At 40.8% G+C, this 24,485-nt stretch overlaps 1 protein-coding gene across 2 annotated transcripts in view; it reads left to right on the top strand.

The window, feature by feature from the left end:
* LOC143023514 (uncharacterized) overlaps positions 1-24,485 on the top strand; it is a 551,512-nt gene that overhangs the window by 298,407 nt on the left and 228,620 nt on the right. For both annotated transcript variants that reach the window (XM_076182052.1, XM_076182061.1), the window contains 2 exons: positions 6,448-6,544; positions 8,752-8,916. In XM_076182052.1, the coding sequence (XP_076038167.1) occupies positions 6,448-6,544; positions 8,752-8,916 (262 nt within the window). The remainder of the gene's footprint in view (positions 1-6,447; positions 6,545-8,751; positions 8,917-24,485) is intronic.

Here is a 24,485-nt window from a genome sequence, read left to right as displayed (position 1 = left end):
GGCGATCACGTGAGCAGGGTCAGCGTGGAGGGAGAAGCTCGAAAACACCAAGGATTTTTTTTATTTTATTTGTTTATTAATACATATTTTTTTAAGTTTGACCTCGCTATGATGGACCAAAACTTGCGCTTGATCATTGTAACTCGTTGCAACATTGTAAACAAAGTATCGATACTTGGAAGAGCGAGTGGCCTCGAGTAGGCTTCTGCAATGGACATTCTTCCTCTTCGAAGATGGTCACCGTTTCTCACTAATTCGTTTAAACATTGTTGTTTGATCATTGTAACTCGTTGCAACATTGTAAACAAAGTATCGATACTTGGAAGAGCGAGTGGCCTCGAGTAGGCTTCTGCAATGGACATTCTTCCTCTTCGAAGATGGTCACCGTTTCTCACTAATTCGTTTAAACATTGTTGTTTGATTATTGTAACTCGTTGCAACATTGTAAACGAAGTATCGATACTTGGAAGAGCGAGTGGCCTCGAGTAGGCTTCTGCAAGGGACATTCTCCCTCTTCGAAGATGGTCACCGTTTCTCATTAATTCGTTTAAACATTGTTGTTTGATGTTGACAGTGTAGGTATGTAACCATATTTTTGGTATGTATATTGTCTGGTACTGATCGCCTAGGGGTCGCACCTGCCTCATCAACATATACTGCAACAGGTGACTCCAACGATAGGCAGGTGACCTTTTGGTTTTTACTGGGCCCGGATGAAGAATAAGAAACGAATAAATGAAAAAATTTTATATTTTATTTATTTATTTATTTATTTATTTTATTTTTTTTTTTTTTTTTTGAATTTTGGAACCTCTCGTGGCTTGTCGTGCGGTCGATTCACTTTGTCATGAATTTGTGCCTCGTAACGCACCAAATGAAGGTTTAGTCAACGGAAGACTGTTATGTTGATTAACCTTAGTTGAATATTTAAACCCTTCTTTCATTTAATTTAACTGGAAGATTTTGGAGGACGTCCTCTGCCAAGGGCATTGATGTGCTGCAAGGGCGAATTGAAATTATAGAAACCTTTTCAGCCCAGAGCTGAATAAAATAGCGTGAAGGCAACAGGAAATATGTAATATTATTATTGCATATTATTTGTTTACTTTTGCTGGCGACTTAAGTGTCAGATTATCGACAAGATGGCGTCCCACAGAAGCGAGATTGGGAAAAAAAAAAAAAAAAAAAAAAAAATCTCCCTTCACTCCTCCTCACCCCTAATTCCATCTTCCGCATTTACTTTCCGAAATCTTCCCACTGTTCTCCCCCCTCCCCCCCACAACTTTCCACCCGTCACGCCCCCCCCCCTCGCTCCTCATCATTCTGACGCACAGTCTGTAATCCCCCACAATGTTTTCCCACTATACTGATATTGCTTGTTGCTGCAGTGGTTGATATCTCTCTGTGTACGAAAGAATATCTTGTGATGCAAAATATGTGAATAATAATAACATACAAATAGTACCAAACGCTATATTTATACGTGCGCGCGCGCACACACGCACACACACACACACACACACACACACACACACACACACACACACACACACACACACACACACACACACATACACACCAAAAGGCCTTTCACTCTTATAAGTGGTTAAAACGTTATGCCATGACTATTTCTCATCCTCAGCCTCGCCCTCCCGCTCCCCCTTCTTCCCCCCCTCTCCCTATCTCCCAAGCCCCCCTCCTTCATCTCTAACTCTTCCCCCTTGCTGATGAAGCCAACCGCAGAGGTGTCCTCGAAAATGTTCCCAATAAGTTTTTGTTTAGCAGGATCTTCCTGTTCTTGAAGCCAGGTGTCTGTGTATGTAAGCCATGCACACACACGCACGCACGCACGCACGCACATACACACACACACACACACACACACACACACACACACACACACACACACACACACACACACACACACACACACACACACACCCCGCCCAGGGCTGAAATAATTATAGTATCGCTGCGCTTCGAGTCGTTACTCCAACTCTCGGAGAGTTGGGTGTGTGCGCGTGTAAAGTCACATCATTACCCATAGATCGGTCATACGAGCTCTGAGCTCTCTTCCGAGAGGGAAATAACTGCCGATCACGAGTCCAGCACGTGATCCAAAAGACCAAGGTGAATACACACGCACATGAACAAACGCGTACACGCACACGTGTACACTCACGCGTTCACTTACGCACACACGCACGTACGCTCACATGTTCATATGTAGCAGTTGTTAGTGTGCCGATACCGTGAGGGGGATTGTGAAATTGGTTTTTGTGGACATCTGGGAAAGACGTCTATAGAAAGAGGTCAACTGTTTCGTATCTCTCTCTCTCTCTCTCTCTCTCTCTCTCTCTCTCTCTCTCTCTCTCTCTCTCTCTCTCTCTCTCTCTCTCTCTCTCTCTCTCTCTCTCTCTCTCTCTCTCACACACACACCCACACACACACACACACACACACACACACACCCATGTTGAACTTTAGGAACTTGATTCTAACTAACACTAGACGATCTATTAATGTGTGTGTGTGGTTGGGTTAGCGGACTAGGTTTCACTGGATCAAGGCTATTTCGAGTGATGTGCCCGCATTGCATAGATGGGTCACGAACCACAGGCCTATTCGAATACCAAGATGGCGCCTCCAACTGCCCGATGCCGGGAACAGGAGACTCCTTATTAAATGGAGGTTCTGCACAGATGATGGAGTCAGAAGGAAAGATTCACTTTGGATCATCGCTTAATAAGGTTTAAAGTCTATAGTTTATTTATTATTTTTTTTTATATATTTGTTTATTAATTATTTTTGTTATTTTGCACCCTGCCCACCCACACACCCACCTGTTTATTTTATTTTTTTATTTTGTTTTATATTTTATTAATTAATAAGGTCTGTAGTTTATTTATTTATTTATTTTTTGTTTATATATTTGTTTATTAATTTTTTTTTTTTGCACCCTGCCTACCCACACACCCACCTGTTTATTCTATTTTTTTTTTAATATTTTATTATTTTGTATATACTTTAGCGTTTTGTTTATTTTTTTTTAATTTAACATTGATGTATTTATTTATTTTTTCGTATTTATGCATTTTCTATCCGACCACTGGTTTATGAGCTTCGCTATGATTTAGTTTAGTCTTCAGCTCCAGCGTGATCTTCACCAATTCCCGTGAGATTTTTTTTTTTTTTCTAATTTCGTAATTGATTTTTAGTGTGAGTCATCACTTTTGCCCCCTCCTCCTCCTCCTCAATTATGGCTTGGTCGTTTTAGCCTCCTTTCCTCTTTGCTATCATTATTATTGTTGTTATTATCATCATCTTCAATATCATCATTATTATATTATCGTCATTTTCATTATCATCATCATTATCATCATCGTCATTATCATTATCATCATCGTCATTATTATCATTATTATTACCATCATCATCGTCATTATCATTGTGTACCTTTTTCGTATTTGTATTATTGATTTATTTTTGTGTTTTCATATTGTTTTGACGCTACAATCCTTCCGCATGGAGAGCTCTATATGTATGTATGTAAGGTCTATTGATAGCCAGAATGAAAGTTATAAAGTATGGTGTTGAAAGCCCCCCCCACACACACAGCTGAATAAAGTAGTCTGATTTAGCGCACATCACTGATGTGTTTATTTAGATTTCGTTTAGCTCTAAATTTTCGTTTTCTAAACTGGTTTATTCAAAATTGTTTTATTTGACTTGTTTATTTTTTTTCTATTTTCGTATATATGGATATCTGTATTTTATTATTTATTCATTGCACTTCTTTGATCATCTATTCAGTTATTCATTACTTGGGCACATTTCCTTTCCTTGACGTATCCACGTGGTTCCACCATCCCCGTCTCCTGTCTCTATCTGTCTCTCTGTGTGCCTGCCTGTCTGTCTCTGTCTTCCCACCACCTCTACCGCCACCCTATTCCCATTCATCGTGGTAGTTCTTGGATCCCGAAGTTTTATCGATCTCGCCACTTGGGCCGAAGACGTATCGATCTCGCCACGCCTTGGATTGCTACTGTGGCGGAGGAATAGGGGAACTACGGCCGGCTTCTTGGGCGGGCGGGCGGGGTTGGGGGGGTCCTTGTAAGAGACGGGGGGAACGGAAGGGGGGAAGGGGGACGGGTCGGTAGAATCCAGGGTTTGGCTACAGAAAGAAGAAAAACTTTTATTTGATATATATATTTCCAGAAAGTCTTTTAACCATTCCAGGAGACTTCCTACAAGTCTTCCAGAGTGTTCTTATTTCCACAGTAGATTTAGTGGTGTCTTAATCCCATTGGCCTTCTTTCAGTCCGAACGCCTAGCCTGTGAATCTTGTCCGCCAGTTCTTGCCTGCATTCATCTAGTAGTATCAAGTTGTAGGATCCCGTCGGGGCTTTTCCTCCCATTTTGTGTATATCTACCCAGTTGTAGTGTACGGGGTTGAAGGTTTATAGGGTCCCGTGTGTGTGTGTGTGTGTGTGTGTGTGTGTGTGTGTGTGTGTGTGTGTGTGTGTGTTCGTGTGTGTGGGGGGGGTCTTGGATCATGTATTGGACTTGTGATTGACAGTTATTACCATCCCGGATGAGAGCTCGTATATGCCCGATCTATGGGTAATGCTGTGACCTTACACACACACACACACACACACACACACACACACACACACACACACACACACACACACACACACACACACACACACACACACACACACACACACACACACACACACACACACACACACACACACACACACACACACACACACACACACACACAACTCCTTGCCCACGAGATTTGGAGTACCAGCTTACAGTGCAGCTGTGCTGAAATTATTTCAGTCCTGGATGGAAATCAAACTCTGACCGCTGGATTACCGTTTGCGAAGGTGTGGGTGTGGGTGCGTGTGTGTGTATTTACCTAGTTGTATTTTACTTAGTTGTATTTTACGGGACGAGAGCTATGATGTGTGTGTGTGTGTGTTCATTTTCCACATAGAGGACAAGAACATGATACTCAGAGGCTGAGAGCCCTCTCTTTCTCCCTCACCTTCCTTTACCCTCCTTCCCTCCCTCACCCTCCTTCCCTCCCTCACCCTCCTTCCCTCCCTCCCTCACCCTCCTTCCCTCCCTCCCTCCGTCCTTCCCTCTTCCCTAAAGTAATTTTGAACCTCTGCACAGACGCCAGGGAACAATTGGTCGGGATCTGATTGGGCGCCGGGGAGTGGGGGGAGGGGGGGACAGCTGCTGCAGCCGGTGAGTGATTGCGAGGTCACGAGGGGTGTGATCAGTGGCTCCAGACGTGCCATCGAAGGCTCCTCTCCTCAGCCGGTTGATTACTTTCCTCTAAGAGTCTAAATTGATGCCAGACACGTGCTGGAGGTGGGACACTATAGGGCGCCGGGGGAAGGGGAGCGTAAAGGGGGCTTGGGTCTCCTCCTCTTCCTCCTCCTCCTCCTCGTCCTCCTCCTCGTCCTCCTCCTCCTCCTCGTCCTCCTCCTCCTCCTCCTCCTCCTCCTCCTCCTCCTCCTCTCATTTCATCCTCATCTCTTTTTCGTAATAAATAAATGAACGAATAAACACAGTAAATAAATGTATACAGTATATAAGTAAACGTTTGAAATCGAATAGATGACCAACAGAAGAGAGCACACTTGTCTCTCGTTGCTGCTCCAGAGGTGAAGAAGAAAATTTTAGTACCTGTATTTGCTCGTCCATTAGATCGACGGACCCAGAGGATTAAGCTTCACGTTTTCTTTGTTATTCATATAATGGACGAACTCCTGTTCCAGCATTAATACATTTCTTGACACAGTCGTTTACTTTATACTACATGAATGTAATATACTTGTGATGATTCGGTATTATGTCGTGAACTCCATCTATCAGGCAGCTAGGACGGTGCCCCTTACAGAGGACTTCGTATCGTGGCATTTAAACCATATGTGCCCTTGGTGGAAGGGGTGGGCAGTCTTTTCAAGTGTGGGTGCCGAAATCGGCAACTTGCTGTCGCCAGGGAGCGTCGCGACTTGAGGTCGAGGTGACGGCAGTTCAGATATACTCGTATCTTGCTTGATTATCCTTGTATGATCATGCTTATGTCTCGGTAGAAATAATAACATGATATACTAAAGTTCTACTTTGTCATTATATGAATATTAATGTTTATTCTGTATATGATACAGTATATGATCATTTTCCTTTGAACACATTACAAAAGCCTTAATTCCTCCATACAATGGAGTGGCTCAGTCAAATCATATCATACATTTTGCCTTCACTCTATACGAGAAGAAAATACAAGAGAAAGAGGGAGGGTCCCCATTTCTCTCATTCTACCCCAACATGTAGGGGAACATAGTAACATTATTCTTAGCCCTCCTCACATAACAGTGTGCTCTTCCTATGCACTAATGGTTATCAATTTCATTTCAGATTGAACGCGAGAGGGTGGAGAAATTCGGTGGTTATGTGATCAACGTTCAAGGCACATGGAGGGTCTTGGGACAGCTTGCAGTATCACGAGCAATCGGTGAGTTCTTCCTGAATATGAATCATCAGTCATTAGGGATGCAGCTCTGTCAGCTGGCACTCTGTCCATGGTCTTGGTCCTTAGAGTTGGTGTAACTGCTCAGAGTAGTGGTTACAAGGCAGACTCCATTCAATTGACTTGCCAGTTTTGATCAGTATGAACAACAACAACAACAACTATCATAACATCATCAGCATAACCAGTATTTATTAACACTAACATCACCACCAACTGACACCACCAACTGACACCACCAACCGACACCACCAACCGACACCACCAACCGACACCACCAACCGACACCACCAACCGACACCACCAACCGACACCAACCGACACCACCAACCGACACCACCAACCGACACCACCAACCGACACCACCAACCGACACCACCAACCGACACCACCAACCGACACCACCAACCGACACCACCAACTGACACCACCAACCAACACCACCAGTCATCACCAACAACCATTACCAACAACAGCAGCAGCAATAACAACAGCAGCAGCAGGAGCACTTGGCAAGGAATATCAGGAGATCTGTGGGCCGCACCAGGTGGCCATTGCTAGATTTAGAGATACTTCAGTAATCCAGGAGGGGAGACTGGAAACTAATTAGATTAACAGCCATTATTTTGTAAATTCATTACATGGGGGATCAACTGTATATTCTTTATGTACAAAGCTTTGTGTTAGATTTGTATTTCCCAACACTTGATAGGCTGAATACCAGCACAGGGTCATTGTATGACCACAAAACACCTGAGGCTGTATGCCCTTGTGAGTAACACCAAATGTCACAAATTTCTCTGAACCAAGTGAAATAGGCTTGTGGCAATAAGAATAGAACAAGCAAGTCCTCACTTTAAAAGTGATTCATTGTAACGGTATTGGCAGGGATAGGAGAAAAGAAGACTCTGTAATATTTCTGAGGAAGGACTTTTGTTTGAAACTTTGCAAGGAATAAACTACTACAAACTCACTGCTACCTCCCTACCAAGTCTTCACTTGCATTGTGATAAAAATGTTTATATGTTACTTTAATGGTGTTCCTTTAGTTTTTTTTTTTGTTCTTTAGGTTTGATTAATATAAAGAATCAATGTAGTGTGGGCCAGAATTCTTACTCTGTAGGGAAAAACAAAAGCAGCACTGAAATTTTCCTTTTTTAAGCAAATAACCAAGTTGTAATAGTTCAACTCTAGGTGAATTATAGCCTTGGAGTTGAGGACATACAATTTAAATGTTTACTAAATATAGATTAGCTTCATATTATTTGGTTCATAATTTTAAGGATGTTGATTTACATCACATGTATGCCTGTTTGACTCAAAATTGTCCTGAAAGATACAAGTGCGGGTTTTCAACAACAAAATACAACACCAGACCCAAGAGAGTGAATATTAGATGATGATAAAACAACCGTCTAATTATTATGCAATGAGCTTCAGAAACTTGTCTCTTAAGTGTTTTCAACAAGATTTTTTGTTGTCAATCCTGACCTCTCACATTCACATGAAAGGTTAAAGCGTGAGTTGTTCTTAGTTTAGAAAGGAGTGACTAGGCTTGGTCACATGGTTAGATACATACGAAAGCATTTTACCTTTCATGTGGTAGACATTAATATTTCTCTTTTTTGTTAGACAATTTCTGCTTTTAACTGTATAGTATATGAAGTATATATGCTTTACTAGGGTTGAAACTAGTTACTTATGCCCTGTGCTCGGAGACCTAGGGCAAGTGGTAGTTAGCCGTAGTTGAAATAAAACCCAAGTGTATAGTTATGAGGGAAGATTGAAGTACAGAGCTCCACATTGGTTATAGGCACAGTTGCAGTTATGGAAAGAAATGATAAAACAAGTAAAAAGCAAAATATTCAATAATGTGAAATATTTGCCATTCCAAACCATGAAGGCCTGTGGAAGGAATATGAAATGTTGAAATAGTTTTGTGAACAAAACAAGAGGAAGGTAATTGCCATTGTACATGTATGGTACATGACAGCAATTTATCTTCATTACAAAGCCTTGGGTTTAACTGGTGGCTTTGGCCAGCTAATTAGCAGTCAGGGAAATTTGCTTAATTGTATCAAGGGTATCTGTACAAACACCACACTTGTATCCACTAAGACAGTTGTACTAACAAGTAGAAACTGGAGTGAGCAAGACTTTATGTTATTTACATTTTGATGTTTTGTTTACAGGTGATTCAGACTACAAGCCACTCATTTCAAGTGAGTGCGACATCAAGAGTCTGGACCTTGAGGGTAATGAGGACTTCCTGGTACTGGCCTGTGATGGCCTGTGGGACACCCTGACACCCGACGATGCTGTCCATATCGTATTTTCCTACCTTCATCACAACCAAGGTGAGTACTTGTTTCCGGTATTCCTTATACAGTTGTCTTGTATACCTTTATCCACAAAACAAGGTGGTTAGGATATGGGAGAGATGTGTGGTCACCCATTTCACTCCTGTGACAATCGTCCCTTACACTTCTTCTTTAGCAGTACTGTTTATTTGGGTCTATTGCAACCATATCATTTCCAGTTTATTGTGTCATTAATGTGTATTTTTGCTTGTGCAACATCCTGACAATAAGCTCTTATGGCTTGTCACTCCATCCACCCACTTTTTGTTTGGATTTCACTTTGGGTACTACCAGTACATGAGTCCATTGTTGATATGCACTCTCATGTATTCTCAACATGATCAGAATATCTTAGGTTGGCCTGTTGTACTCTCTTCAAATTCCATCTGTACCCTAGTCCATTCATGTACTATGTCTTTCCTTGCAATGTCATACTTTGTAACTATTTGTATTTCTCAAGTATCGTTTCTTTTCACAAGGCTTTTCACATCTATTAATCAAGTACCCTTCACTCCATATGTAATGGTTATCACAGCTATTGCTTTGTGTATTCCTATCATTGCTTTCACAGACCTGGTTTTGTGTCTCTATATTACTCTTAGTACACATACTTTCTTGCCCTCCCTCACTTGGTGCTTCCACTGGTCTTCCACTTTCATATAAGATATATTAATTATAAATCAAAGGTGGCTGTTGCCAGTTACCTGAGAGTTATGGGTATCCCATAAGAGATATCTGGGACAACCAATTGATTGATTTTGCACTCTCTCTCCCCTAATCAACAAATGTTTCTTGTGCATCCAGCTCCTCCTTTCCCTGGTCCAATCACTTTGTGCTAGGTCTTCCTTTCAACTTAATTCCATTTCTGCATCCCACAAAATTGTTGCTAGTCTCCTTGCTTGTATTTTCCATGTGCCCAAACCACCTTGGCAGTCTTTGGTTTACTGTATCGGACTGCTCTTTCCACCCATGTTCTCCACCTCCCCTCCACTTTTCTCACTTCATCAATCCTTGTAACATCTGCCATACTTTCCAAACATCTCATCTCAAACATATTCAGCATCTTCCTTTCTGCATCCCTTGAATACCAAGTCTTCTCTGTACAATGCTGTGGGTACAATAACTCTTTATACAACCTCCTCTGCATTTGTCTTTGTGTACTCGTTTCTCAAAACTCATTCCCTCCAGCCATTTATAATTCACCTCCACTAACTATAACTGTTGCCTCCAGTTTCACTGTCTGTGCTGTAATCCCACAGCAGCTAGCAATTGTCCTTGTACCTTTTCATAGATCTCTCTGAGAAGAAATTTTGAACTGTTGTCTATGCTGTATTAGTTAGTGTGGGACTGTTTCTTTTTGACCAACTTTTAGTATTAGGAAAGTAATTGATGGTTGTCAGCTATCCTTATTGTAGAAAGTGGAGGTAATACTGAGTTGAAAGAGATCTTAGGCTTAGTCCAGAGACGGTGTTAATTCTCTTCATGCTGCAAGGAGGGTGACAGGTTTTGAAGATTAGCAGGAGGGAGATAATTATCTTTTACATTCATCTTGCAGGACCACTAGTTGTAGATACCTGTTTTTTTTTTTTTTTTTTTTTTTTTTTAAGGAGCATAGTGAATTTCCTCGTAATGTATAGTGAGTAAACAATTACTCAAGGTAAAAGTTTTTGTTGTTGTATTTCCCCAGATCATTTGGCCGAGACAGGGGAACAGAAATCTCCAGCATCAGCCACAGCTGGGATGGGATTTTCCCACAAATCTTTTATTGAGTGTATATTGTATTGTTGTTATTCCCTGGACTGTCTGTCTGAGCAGTTCCATCTCCCCAAGGAATACCACGTCTGGAATGGGGTTTTCCCACAAATCCTTTATAGAGTGTATGTTGTATTGTTTGCATGTGTGGTTGTGTATAATGCAGTCTTACATTATGTGTTGAATAGTATGGGGTGAAGTGTTACATCCTGGGCAGTTGTCCACAATGCGGTCATCCAGCCTCTTCTGGTAGCTTAGAAGGGCTGGGTGGTGGATGCACCACATTCTAGCCAGGTGGACTGTCCTTTTGTGGGAGAGAGGATTCAGAGGGATGGATATCAGGGGGTCTGGCATGCAGCAATGTGTGGTCTTTTAGTGTGTTAATGGAGCAGTGAGTGATATGATTATGAATATGTTTCTGGAGGCTGGTATTTGATGGTGATTGTATACAGTGCAGTCTTCCATAATGTGTTGTATAGTATGGGGTAAGTGTTGTATCCTGGACAGTTAGCTTTTATATATTGTCACTCATTTCACTCCCATTACACTCATCCCTTCCACTTCTTCCTGAGCAGTACTGTTTATTTGGGTCCATTGCACCCATATCTTAAAACAATCATAACCTAAATCTATACACCAATTTCCAATTTACTTTGTCATCATTGTGTATTTTTGCTCTGGCAACATTCTAACAACAATTAGGCAGAAAAACTGGTCAGGGACACAAAATGTAGACATGAATTGACAAATACACTTGAAGAAGAAATTGTTTTCTTGATTGGGTGGCCATGTCACAGCATACACCCAGTTCACAAGTATTTAACCCATTTAACATCCATCCCACATCAGTACCTCATGGATGAAGGGCCCAGTTCACTGCTGTATTGCTTAGGTTGATGGCAATATAGCACGATGGAGCAATTCCATTGCAGGGCCCAGTGGCTGGAGCTGGTGAACTGCCCATATGCCTCTTAATATGACTGCCCTCATTCACCCACAATCATTTATGAAGCAGAAGAAATGGCCCTTTCAGCTGCATCATTCATTCATACATTTGGCTTCCCTCTGGTACCTTGCTTGACAAATAATCTATGTGCACCCAAAGCTTCCTTCACCCCATCCATCCACCTGATTCATAGTCTTCCTCTAAGTTCATTTCATCCATTTCTGCTCTACACACACACACTTTGCTAGTCTTCCCTCTTCCTTGTCAAGTTGTGACAAATTTATTGCTTGCTTCTTTGTGTGTGTCATTAGTTTTGATGTTAATGTCTATACTTTCACACATCTTATGTTGAGCCATTCTCACCTTTTTGGAATAATGTTGTTGATCCTTTATTATCGGAATTCATTATATTTTGCACATGTACCTGAGATTGAGCTTTTCTAGTCCCAGCCACTGTAAAGTTTTTAGTTAACATGGAGTCTTGCCAGATCCATTTCATCTATTTTCTTTGCTCTTGATTTGCTCTTGATTACAGAAGTTACTGTTTACACAGTAAGCTCCACATTATATTCAGTTAGCCATATTATATGCTTTCATGATCTTGGAATCTTTGTAGATTTGTTGCTTTTATTGGATATCAGTTTCCATGCACATCTTTGTCCCACGGGTTTCCTAACATTGTTCTTCTAAAGGGGAACCAAATTCTCAAGTATCAGCCAAGTGCTGCTCGTAGAGTAGACCTTTTAAGTTTTTCAAAAGTGGTACTTGGAATCTGCATATAGCTGTGGGTCTCTTGGAAGAGGTTAATCAATTTGTTGCCCCAGGTCTCTTGTAGTAGATACATGGTCTCCAGGTAACCTGTAATAGCCAGTAGATTGATCCACAAATCACTTCTGGAAGGGACTATATAGTCTGGATAGGGCGACATTCAGGGAGTGTAGGATGAGATGCTTTGGGTCATTTTTGTGCTGATTGCATCCACAGCAATTTTAGGCTGTTACCAGCCCATTTCCATGTTGGTACCATTTCAGTGGAGGGTGATGGCCTGAACATAAATGTGACAGTAGTTCATGCTTGTCATGGAAAGAATATCTTGGTTGAGCTGATGTCTAGAGGAAGAAGTCGGGTGGAGTATGGAAAGTAGAGGTTGATCTTTGGAGTGGTTGTTTTGTTAGCAGTGTAAATATGTGCAAGAGAGAATTGTGGTTTCAGAATGATTGACTGGGCAGTATTTGATTGATCTTAACATTTAGGTACAAATAAGACAGATGGAACCAAAGATGGGTCAGCAAGTTTTCATAATTCGAGTCTGATGTTGGAGAAAAGTTTTCTTGCTGTTATGTCTTCAGAAACCACGAACACCCTTGCTTCCATCTAGCCCCTAAGGGGCTGATTCTTTCTCTGGATCAGGCCCAATATCTATATCAACTATGATTTTTTTCCTCGCAAGGAAATGGGGAGAAATGACAATTGGCAAACTCCCTCTGCCAATCATTACAAGACAGTAATTTGCCCAGGGCATTGGGCAAGATGCAGGGATGACCTGTCATCCAGGAGGAGCCAAGAAAAGAGAGAAGGAGGGAGAGGTGGTGAATGGAAGTGGAGTGAGTTGGGATGAAGTGAGAGGATTGGAATTATGCCTTTTGACTTTGGCTACTTCTCTTGTAAGGGGGAAAGAATCCTTGGTACTTGTATGTATGCATGTAAGATAGGAATGGTCCCATCCTAGTATAATGCGCTGAATGGCCTACCAGCTCCGGCGCTTGGCCTTCGAGCCAAAAATTTCATAAATCCATCCTAGTATAATGCAAGTGTTAGACCAGCAATTTTTTTTTCAGAGGTCTGTGTGAGAGGCTGAAGGCCTTTACCAGCTGCTGCCCTTTCTAATCTTGACTGATATGGTTATAACAGTTTGTTAGTGGATGCTAGTCAGATGAACAAATATCATAAATGTATTAAGGATGCTATGAAGTTGAAGATTATCACATCTTCTCTGGAAGGGATTCATTTGATCTCCAAATACTCTTGGTATATTCTTCATAAAGCTTTGATTAGATCTTTAACATTTTGCCATTTTCCTTGCATTCTTTTCCATGCACAGACACAATTTACAGATATTTTTCCAAGAGAGGCCTTAGCTATATTTGTACCTGGAATAGCTTTGCATATTAACATGTTCAATTGTGTGGTACTTGTATAGTTTTGTTGTGGCAAATTGAGGATCTTGTTTTGTAGTTTAACCTCTTTAATACAAGTCAAATGCTTGTGGGCAACATCAGCTGCCTGATGTATGATGGTGTGATGATGCACCACAATATTCTTGTTATAAAATATAAAGTTACACCTGTATTACTCATTCGCTTTCACTCTGAATATTAATAACGTCAGAAAATATTATCAAGCCAGTTAACCACTTCAGTACGAGTGGAATTCTTGTGTGCAGCATTGGCTGCCATATGAATGAGGCCTCACACTACAGGTACTGTATTATGAAATATAAAGTCACTGCTGTATTATTCATTCTCTTTTACTCTGAGTAATAATAAACACAGAAAACGTGATCAGGCCAGTTCACAGAAAGTGGGGGTAACTTGTATACATACATATACCAAAGGCTTTTTTCCCCCTTACAAGGAAGGTAGCCAAAAAAAAAAGAATAAAAACCACCCCCACCCATTCCATCGATATCACACTTCACTCCCCTCTATCCTCTTCCCTCCCTCTTATCTTGGCACCTGGATGATGTGTCATCCCTGCATCTTGTCCACTGCCCTGGTTCAGAAGCAGTCACAAGACTTGTGTACATACATATACCAAAGGCCTTTTCCCCCTTGCAAGGGAGGTAGCCAAAAAACAAAGGCATAAGAACCACTCCCACCCATTCCATTGCCACATATTCCACGCCCATTCACCCCCTTCCCTCCCTCATAGTAAAGGTAACTCATGTACAACTACAAAAAAAAATATATAATCAAGACACAAACACCGGCATCCTCATGTACTCACTGGCACCTCATGATGCTTATGTAGGCATCATAGTACCGAAGTAGTTAACAGAATATGGTTGTCACTTGGCTACAACTACATACATACATACATACATACATCATACTAATACCAAAAGTTTTTTCACCCCTTACATGGGGGTAGCCAAAAGGAAAAAGGCATAGAAATCACTCCCACTCCAACTACAAAATAAATATAATCAAAATGCCAATGCAGGCATCCTGAAATACCCACTCATGCCTCATGATGCCTACATAGGTGTCATCATATGGAAGGGGTTAATGGACTTCAGCCTCAGTAGAGCCCTAGCATGACCTTGGGTCCATCTTTTATCTGTATTTACAGGAAGAGAGCTATGCTCATAGTGACCAGTTATTGTATCTTTCAGCATCCAGTTTGATCTTAAATTCTTGTATAGTTTTTGGACTGTTTTCTCCAGATATCTACCACTCTGTATGGGAAGCTATTCTTTTTCAGATCTCTTCTGTAACTATCCTTTTTAAGTTTATTTTTGTGTCCTCTTGTTTTTCTTTTATCCCACTTTAGTAAATCTACATAACATGCTTCAGCATTGAAACAATAAGATTATTCTGTTTTTAGTCTTGCCTAATTAAAGCTTAATTGAATTTGAGGCATCTCTGTATTATGCCAATGTGTATATATTGGAACTTTTAAGCACATTGAAAGATTGTTCAATCAAATAACCTCATCTAGTCACATGTTTTCATTGAAGTACTTTGAATAACTGACCATGCATTACATTTACATAATAGTGTGACTCAGCTCAGAAAATGTTATTTGACTTTTGATTCAGCCATCTCCATTATAAAAAGGGACTTTTGATATGTATTCTAGAAGCAGAGGTTAGTAGGGTGAGCTTGAGAAGACAACAAAGTGCATGGATGTAGTGAAAAGCTTATATGTCTCTTGAGCCAGGAAGCTGTACAAAAGATATGTTAAGGGATGTTCTCATCTGTTTAATATATTTTTAGCAGCCAAGATGAGGAAAAGGTCAGTGTATAGTGAAATAGTCAGGATAGACAAACATTGGCTACTAAGCTCTGCTGGAAAAGAGCTGTGCCCTGTATTTTGCATCTTGACCCATACAGTGTGGTTCAGGACAGGGTGACCCTTTATCTCCAAGGTGCTGAGGTGAAAGGGGTAGTTGAATGGTTTTTGTAATGTTTTGGGTGTGTACTTCAACTGTGCCATCCACTTTATAAAAAGAAAAAAAGGACCTGTGGTATATGTATTCTCCTAGTAGTTAGAGATCCTGTCACATAAGTACATACATATATGCATGCATACATACACCAAAAAACTTTTGTCCCCCTTATGAGGGGCAGGGTGGCCACATAAATGCAATGTGGAATATAGTTAGGTTAGTATGTATTACGAGTTGAATATAATATCTTGATGTGAGTGTATGATACCTGATTTTGAGTTTATTGGGGATGACCAACAACACAAGAGAAAGGAGAATTAATCTTGTTTTGGCATTATCTATTATTGAATTATTATTAATGACTAACCATCACAATGGCCTTATCAGTGTGACTAGTATTTTCACCATTTCTTCATCCAAACAAGTAAATGCCACCTTTATTGATCTCGGCAAGTTGTAGGTTTCTCCGACAATTTTGTTGATCAGTTTATCAGGGGACATTCCCTTTGTGATGATTACTCCCAGGTCTTTTTCAAATCTCACTTTTTTTTACATCCTTTTCACCTATTTTATATTGTCCTGATATTCGGTTTTTACTTTTTCCAAATTCCATTATACTACATTTCTTAATGTTAAAGTCCACTTCCCACTTCCGACTCCATTCACAAATTTTGTTCAGATCTCTCTGCAGGGACTCAGTCTATTTCAGTGCTCACTTTTCAACAATTTTCATCATCAGCAAAGAAGTTGATGTAACTGTCCACACCCTTGTCCATGTCACATAAGTAGCAAACATTATTGGAGCCAGTACCGATCCCTGTGGAACTCCACTAATCACCTCTTCCCAAGTAGAACCTTTATCTCTTAAGCACTATTATTTTTCTTCCATGCAGGAAATCCTCCATCCATTCCAATAGTTTACCTTGTACCTCTCATATGGTTTTCAGTTTTCCTAATAGTTTTCTATGTGGCACTTTATCAAAAACTTTTTGTAGATCTAGGAAAGCACAATCAGCCCATCCATCCCTTTCCTGTATTATATCTAATAGTCTTGAGTAAAAGCAGATCAGATTTGTGGCACATGATCTTCCCTGTCTGAATCCAAACTGTCTCAGGTTTAGTATGTTGTTCTCTTCCAGATGTTTTGTCCATCTATTTTTGATAACTTGTTAACAAATTTTGGCTACAGTACTTGTAAGGGAAACTGGTATGTAATTTGTTGGGTCTTCCTTGTTACATATATATATATATATATATATATATATATATATATATATATATATATATTGGTATGATGTTGGCCTTTCTCCAGTCTTCGAACTTTGACCAGTGTAGCATCAGTTATGGACACTACCTCTGAGCTGTTGAGCCATTTGTGTGTGTGTGTGTGTTTACCTGGGAGCTATGTTCGTAGTGACCTGTCTTTGTATCTCACAATATCTAGTTTGTTCTTAAATTCTTGCATGATGGTTACACACACTATTGTTTCAGACATCCACCACTGTGTGGATTTCTCTCTCTCTCCAGATCTCTTCTATAACTATCCTTTTTGAGTTTCTTTTCATGTCCCCATTATTTTTCTTTTATCCCACTTTAATTAGTGTGTCTTTACCTAGTTGTTTACGTAAATATGTTTACCCAATTGTAGTATACAGGAAAGGAACAACACTCGTTGGGTCTTGTCTCATATTCTCTAATTTTGTAATATACCTAGACACACATTCATGTACAATTCCAACTTCATCCATATCCTTGATTTCTAATTACCATATTTAGATTTGAACTTTTGTATTGTTTAAGCTTGTGCTGTATCACCTAAGCTATTCCACATGTTTTTGCATCTATATGGAAAACTGTATTTTTTCACATCCTTTAGACATCTGGTCTTTAGGTAACTTCCCTGACCTCTTAATTCCCTCCCATCTTTAATCAGGAGATCTCCTCTATCAATGCAATTGTGTGTGTGTGTGGGTTTCTGCGAGATGTTTTAAGGTACATTCAGTAGGTTATGCAAGGTTGTATGTTGTGGGTGTAGCTTTATTGTCTTGTAGGCTGAGGTTGTGTGGTATGACACGAGTTTGTGAGTTCAAGGGCTCTTGCATAAAACTACTGCCTTACTCTTGCTATGCCTAGACATCAACACAGATATCTTTTTTTTTTGAGTGACCTTCAGGCTAATCCAGCTGCAGGTGTTGGTCTCCTATAAGAGTCTTTTGGCAACTTATAGATCAGTTTGTTGCATATTACTGTACAAGTAATTTTCAGATGCTGGTCTGGTGAGAGAATGCTTTTTGCCTTGAGTATTGATAATTATTTAGGACTGTTTAGCACAGCTTGCTTAAGGGTTTTTGTGTGTGTTCCATTGTATTCTTTAATGTTAAGAACCAGACTGGAGAGCTATAGCTTAATATAGTTCTTACAAATTATTTGTAAAACGTTAAGATTTTCTTGGTTTGAATCCTGTGTTTGCTCAAAGGATGTTCAGTTTTTTGTTGCTCTCTCTGACATGTGTAGGGAGTGAATGTCATGTGTGTTTAATGTATGGCTTTGTGTGGTTTATGATCATTGGAAGGGTATGGGCATTTAGTGAAACCTGGGTGTTTCTTGGATTAGTGGTTATTGGGTGAGCTGTATTAATGAAGACTAGATCATATATTTTGTATCAGCCATATTTCCAACTTGGTGAGGTATGTTTGAGTGTTCTTGACAGCTACAAAGCAATTTTTTTTTTCTTTTTTTGTACAGTTGTGGCTAAGTTGTCTGCATATGTAAGAGCATCGATGATTTCTTGGTGTTAGCCAGAGCAAATTTTGTGTAATATGTTATCAGATTTTTAGAGTTAATTGAAATTTGAACCATTCAGATGAATCGTTAAACATGAATCGGGGCAAAATCAGTAAGATGCATCATCAGGATGAAGGGATTAACTTGTTAAAGTATACTGTTGGAGTTCTCCTAAACATAATAAAAAATTACTTGCTAATTTGAGGGAAGTACTGAGGGTTTGGCTTTAATTTCGATTTGTATATACTGTATTGTCACGCTTGTGTTATGCCAAGTCTGCGCATCTGACGATAAGATCTGGTGTAGTTGCCCCTTAAGTGTAGAACATTTTCTGTATATGATTAATTTTCTCTTCACGGAAAGCCAGTGTTAGGCGGGATTTCATTTTATATATTTTAATGAAAGCAGCATTGCATAGTAAGCGGGGTTTTGAAGTAAACCGAATTATATGAAATAATGTTGAAAAGCAGTGGGGTGTTAATTCAGTTTTCATAAAATATTGGATGGAACGTAGTGTTTTTTTTTAAGTCGTTCTTTCAAGTGCATGTGTTTGCATAGGCTTGACAACAGCCACACGAAGTGGTGGCGGTAATCCTGTGGCTTTACTATTCTCATGTCATAGCGTATATATAGGTATGATTTCATGTTAACATGTGCAAGCATGACTTTGCGTCTTCTTTTATGTGCGAATGCCGTGAATATACACATCTAGCAATTGAGCATGAGAGTGTACGTATTTATAGTAAATTTGCAAACCTGCCTGGTTACCTAAATGAATTTTTGTAGATTACAACGACGTTGGAACCATCGAAGAGGGGGCTTTGGTTTGTAAACAGTACGCCATGTTTGGTCAAGTATCACAGATATGGTCATCTTAGAAAAATACCAGTCATAAATTGGCAATAGATAACCTAATCTAACCTACCAAGTGCGCTAGAAGAAAAAAAAAGCGGTGTTATTATCGCCTTAATTCATTTATGTTTTTCTTTCATTCTTGCAAGTAGTTGCACTCGTTATATCCCTAATATATTTTTCAGTTTCAAAATTTTCACTCGCACTCTCTCTCTCACATGTATTCACAAGCTTCTCTGAGCTGAGACCCGCAGCCCCACCGTACTTGGCAACGGTACTTGAGTATTTCCATAGATCTCATGAGGAAGAGGAATTAGAGTGCTGTCTATGCTGAGCGGGTGTTGGGGCTGTTTGTGCCACCAACGACCTGTGGTTGGGGCAAAAGAAAGCCGGCAATGTGTCTCACTGGGAATATTTTTTATGCCACCCTGTAAGTGGGTGATGAAGACACGAATTAGAGTCCAAGTTTATTCTTGAGTAGTTTCGTCCGGTAGGCTAGGTCTTCTTCAGAAGCCACCCTGTAAGTGACATTGAAAAATTCGTATGTATGTGTGTGTGTATATGTATGTCTACACGCGCGCGCGCTCACACAAGACTGACGAAGTAAGAAATAAACACACAAGATCTGATTGCGAAATGAGAGGGGGAGGGAATGGAAGAGTCACTGCTCCTGCAGTCAACTTTGAATATAATGTCAGGCTCGTGTCTTATCTCTTTCTCTTTGTCACTGCCACCTCCTCCCTCATCCTCCTCCCCCCCCCCACACACACAGACACAGACGGCGTCGCCCGCAAAGCCGTGTTGGCGCGCGTGCGGGGAGAGACAAGTTACAATGGGCCTTTTTTTCTGCTTCTTTTGTTTTTTCTTCTTTTTCTTTTTATTCCTGACCTTTTTCTCCTTGCTCTTTTCTACGTCCTTTTTCTTAATTTTGTTTTTCTCCACATCCCTCTCTCCTCTTCATCTCCCTCATACTGTTTTATCTTGAATATTTTTTTTTCCATGGAATGATGACGGGCATTATAATGTATATGCAAAAAGTTGAAGACAATGCAGCAAGGAAGAGACTGCGACATCTTGTGTTCTTCTCAAGGTCATAACCTCGACTGAATAAAATCGCCTGGCGTCAGGGAGAACAAAATCTCTAAAGAGCGCCATTACAGCGAGAGAGGTTAATGGGGTTTATAGAAAGCCCTTGAGCGCCAATGAAATCGTCTGGTTTTAGCCAGAATATATTTTGTCAAGGTTATCGCTTTGTGGAAGGCTTTGATCTCTGGACTGTGGCCCACGGGGGCGCCCCGTCACGGAGGTTCTTCAGGATGACGACTACAGGTGATTTTATTCAGCTGTGGATACGTCTCTCTCACACACACGTGTATAATGTATAATATTTTTTCGTTTGTGGTGACGACATTTTTGACAAAACAAAAAGACAAGAAACAAGACCAATATATATATATATATATATATATATATATATATATATATAATATCCCGCGTAAGACGTCTTCAAAAAGAAAACTACTCGATCGCACGCGAAAGTGCCTGTGGAGGCGAGCTGCCCTTAAACCTCTTTTCCTACAAGTCTCAAGGCGTTCTTGGAGAAGCGTTAGTAGGAAGAGGGTTCCAGAACCTGCTAGTGGGAGGAGATGAAGCTTGGCGATGGTCTGTTAAAAAAAAAAAAAAAAAAAAAAAAAATGACATCAAGATGTGACGTCAGCAGGAAACGGTAACGTCATCAAGAAGCTACGATATCAAGAAACTTTGATGTCTTCATGAAGCTGTGAGGTTAGCAGGAAACGATGACGTCATCCATTGTTTCAGCAATAACATGAAACGACCTTCCGGGCAAGGTCACGGCGCGGGGCGTTGACCCTTAACCCCTCCCTGACCTCGATGACGAAGGGGGGTCACGTGCACCTGATTGAAATCGCCTGGCGGCAGGCGAAGGGAAAGGAAAAGTGCCACCCGGTGGGGAAGGGCGGGGTCATCGAGACAGGTTATAAGCCCCCCCCCTTTTTATGTATTTTTATTTATTTATTTATTTTTTTATTCTTTTATTTTTTTATTTTTTTATTTATTTTTTTATTTTTTTTTGCGCCAGACACTTTTAACATAATTTTACTTCGTTTTGTATCAGGATCACCATCACCATTGTCACTATTCTTCATTACCACCACCTCTTATATCACTATCATTTTATCATCATTGCTACCATCATATAATCGTTATTACCAACATCACTACCATGACTATGATACCACCACCATTACTACCAAACTACCATCCGCCACCACTATCATCATACCACCACCATCACCACCACAAGAAAAATATTGGAGGAACTTTTTTGACTCGTTCCAGCCGTGCTGTGCCTTCACGCTTCCGCCATAGCCTCCTCCACTCTTCCATTCTCAGTCTCTGTTTTATTATTATTATTATTATTATTATTATTATTATTATTATTATTATCCATAAATCACGTTTTTCGGCATTCTCTCGCTTTGCCCCTCTCTTTCTGCCTTTCTCTTTGCCTTTCTCATTCCTTGCCTCTCTTTGCATCTCTCTCAATAATGTGTGTGTGTGTGTGTGCGCGCGCACAGTTCGACGTAATCTGACGTAATCCCCATGAATAAACTACCCTCTTAGGCGTGAAAGGCGTTGGAGGGCGGGAGGGCGTGTATGGGACTGGGGCCCTTCTATGGACGTATTTAAATGGAGGAAGGATCAAGGTCGGGTCATAAAAAAAGATTCAAATTTTAAAGGTGGGACAGAGATGAAAGGAAAGTGTTCGGATACCGGGGGAAGGGGAGGGTTCGGATACCGGGGGTAAAGGGAGGGTTCGGATACCGGGGGAAGGGGAGGGTTCGGATACAAGGGGAAGGGGAGGGTTCGGATACAGTGGGAAGGGGAGGGTTCGGATACCGGGGGTAAAGGGAAGGTTCGGATACCGGGGTAAGGTGAAGGTTCGGATACCAGGGGACGGGGAAGGTTCGGATTCCGGGGTAAAGGGAAAGGTTCGGATACCGGGGTAAGGTGAAGGTTTGGATTCCGGGGTAAGGTGAAGGTTCGGATTCCGGGGTAAGGTGAAGGTTCGGATTCCGGGGTAAAGACTAAAGGGAAGGTTCGGATACCGGGGTAAGGTGAAGGTTCGGATACCGGGGTAAGGGAAATGTTCGAATGGTTTGGATATGTGGGATAGAGAACCAGTTACTGGGGAGGAAATTTTTGAAGTAAGGTAATCCAAATCTTCGGATAGGCAGGAAGTCAGAATAGAGACAACGGAGATTGAAATACCAGTGGATAGATAGATAATTTTATTAATAAATACATCGTCGGGATACAAAAGAAGCCTCAGAGGGGGAAGGAGGGAGAGGAGAGGAGAGGAGCAACCTCCTGATGGGCACGTGGAGACCTGGCGACATAATAGAACTCTCTTTCCTCTCTTCTCTCTTTGTCTCCCTCTTTCTCTGTCCCCCCCCTCTCTCTCTCTCTCTCTCTCTCTCTATCTATCTATCTATCACACACACACACACACACACACACACACACACACACACACACACACACACACACACACACACACACACACACACACACACACACACACACACACTCGGCTGTTGTCCCTCAGTGCCTCTGATCGAATCCTCCTTTGAAGGGAGTGTCATCCCTGCGAGGGGGGAAGGGCACGTATTTGGCCTTGTATCGCCTCCAGAATCCTTCCCCGTGATTGCCCTCAGGCAGTGGGGTGGATGTGATCCTCGTTTTGGTAACACAAGTTAACAAAATGGCAGGTACAGACATTTTACAGAGAGAGAGAGAAAGAGAAAGAGGGTGGACGAGTTTGGGTGGGAGCGGCAGGGGACTAGGCGTGGGAACAGAGGACTCAAATCGTTTTGATAAGAGGAGTAGGAGGCGAGGAGGGGGGAAGGACTCGTGTGACAAAACGAGACAGACGGCCCGGGGCCGGTGCCGTAGGTAATCCGCTTTGGAATGTATACGGGAGGGGGAGGGGGGAAGTAGGGACTTCAGTCGTCTTAAAGGAGGACCTGAAGGAGTTTAGGGAAGTTGGGTTAAGGTAGTTTTAGGATTATCCCAACGAGGTTTTGAGAGTTAGTTGAAGATGGTTTAATGGCCTTGGAGTCTTTGGGACTTGGATGTGGTCTTTGGAGTTCGTGTGAAGAAGTCTTGGAAGTTGTTCTTAAGGTGTTTTGGTAATTTACTTAACTGTGTTATTTTGTAAATGAATTTAATTTTGTAAATTCAAAGTCATTTGTAAATTTATTTTTGTAAAGCGGACTTGGTGGAGAAGCGAGACGACTCGTAGGAGTAGGTAGGACTAGTCACAGACCTAGGTAATGGTTGGAGGAAGGGTTGAAGTAGTCTTGAAGTTATATAAAGATGGCTTGTTGTAGTATATATATATATATATATATATATATATATATATATATATAATATATATATATATATATATAATATATATATGTATATATATATATATAATATATATATGTATATATATATATATAATATATATATGTATATATATATATATATAATATATATATGTATATATATATATATAATATAAATATGTATATATAAGTATATATATATATATATTATATTGTGTGTGTGTGTGTGTGTGTGTGTGTGTGTGTGTGTGTGTGTGTGTGTGTGTGTGTGTAATTTTTACGCTTTACTGTAACGAAGGGGTAAATTGATGTTCTTGGCCCTTCAATGAAACTGTCCATCGTTGACCAGAATGAAAACATTGAAGGGCTTCCCAGCTCTTGAAGGGTTGACTGGTGATGGAGTCGGTTGTCGAATAGTTGTGGGAGTTGAAAGCTAATTGGGCGTGAAATGTAGGAATCGGGGGCTTGGGGGAGGGGAAGTAAGCGTGAGAGCTTCGACGCAACTGGTGGTGGTGGTGGTAGCGGTTTGTGGTTGGTGGTGGTTGGGTTTTGGTGGTGGTGGTTGTTGTTGCTGGTGGTGTTTATCTCGAAACTGTGTATAAGCCATAGTATATTGCAATAGAAAATATATAAAAGATATACC

This window comes from Oratosquilla oratoria, chromosome 3 (assembly GCF_046742065.1).
Source record: "Oratosquilla oratoria isolate Oo_2021 chromosome 3, ASM4674206v1, whole genome shotgun sequence".
Lineage (NCBI taxonomy): Eukaryota > Metazoa > Arthropoda > Malacostraca > Stomatopoda > Squillidae > Oratosquilla > Oratosquilla oratoria.
The sequence above is the reverse complement of the archived record's forward strand: the minus strand, read 5'-3'. Positions and strand labels throughout refer to the sequence as shown.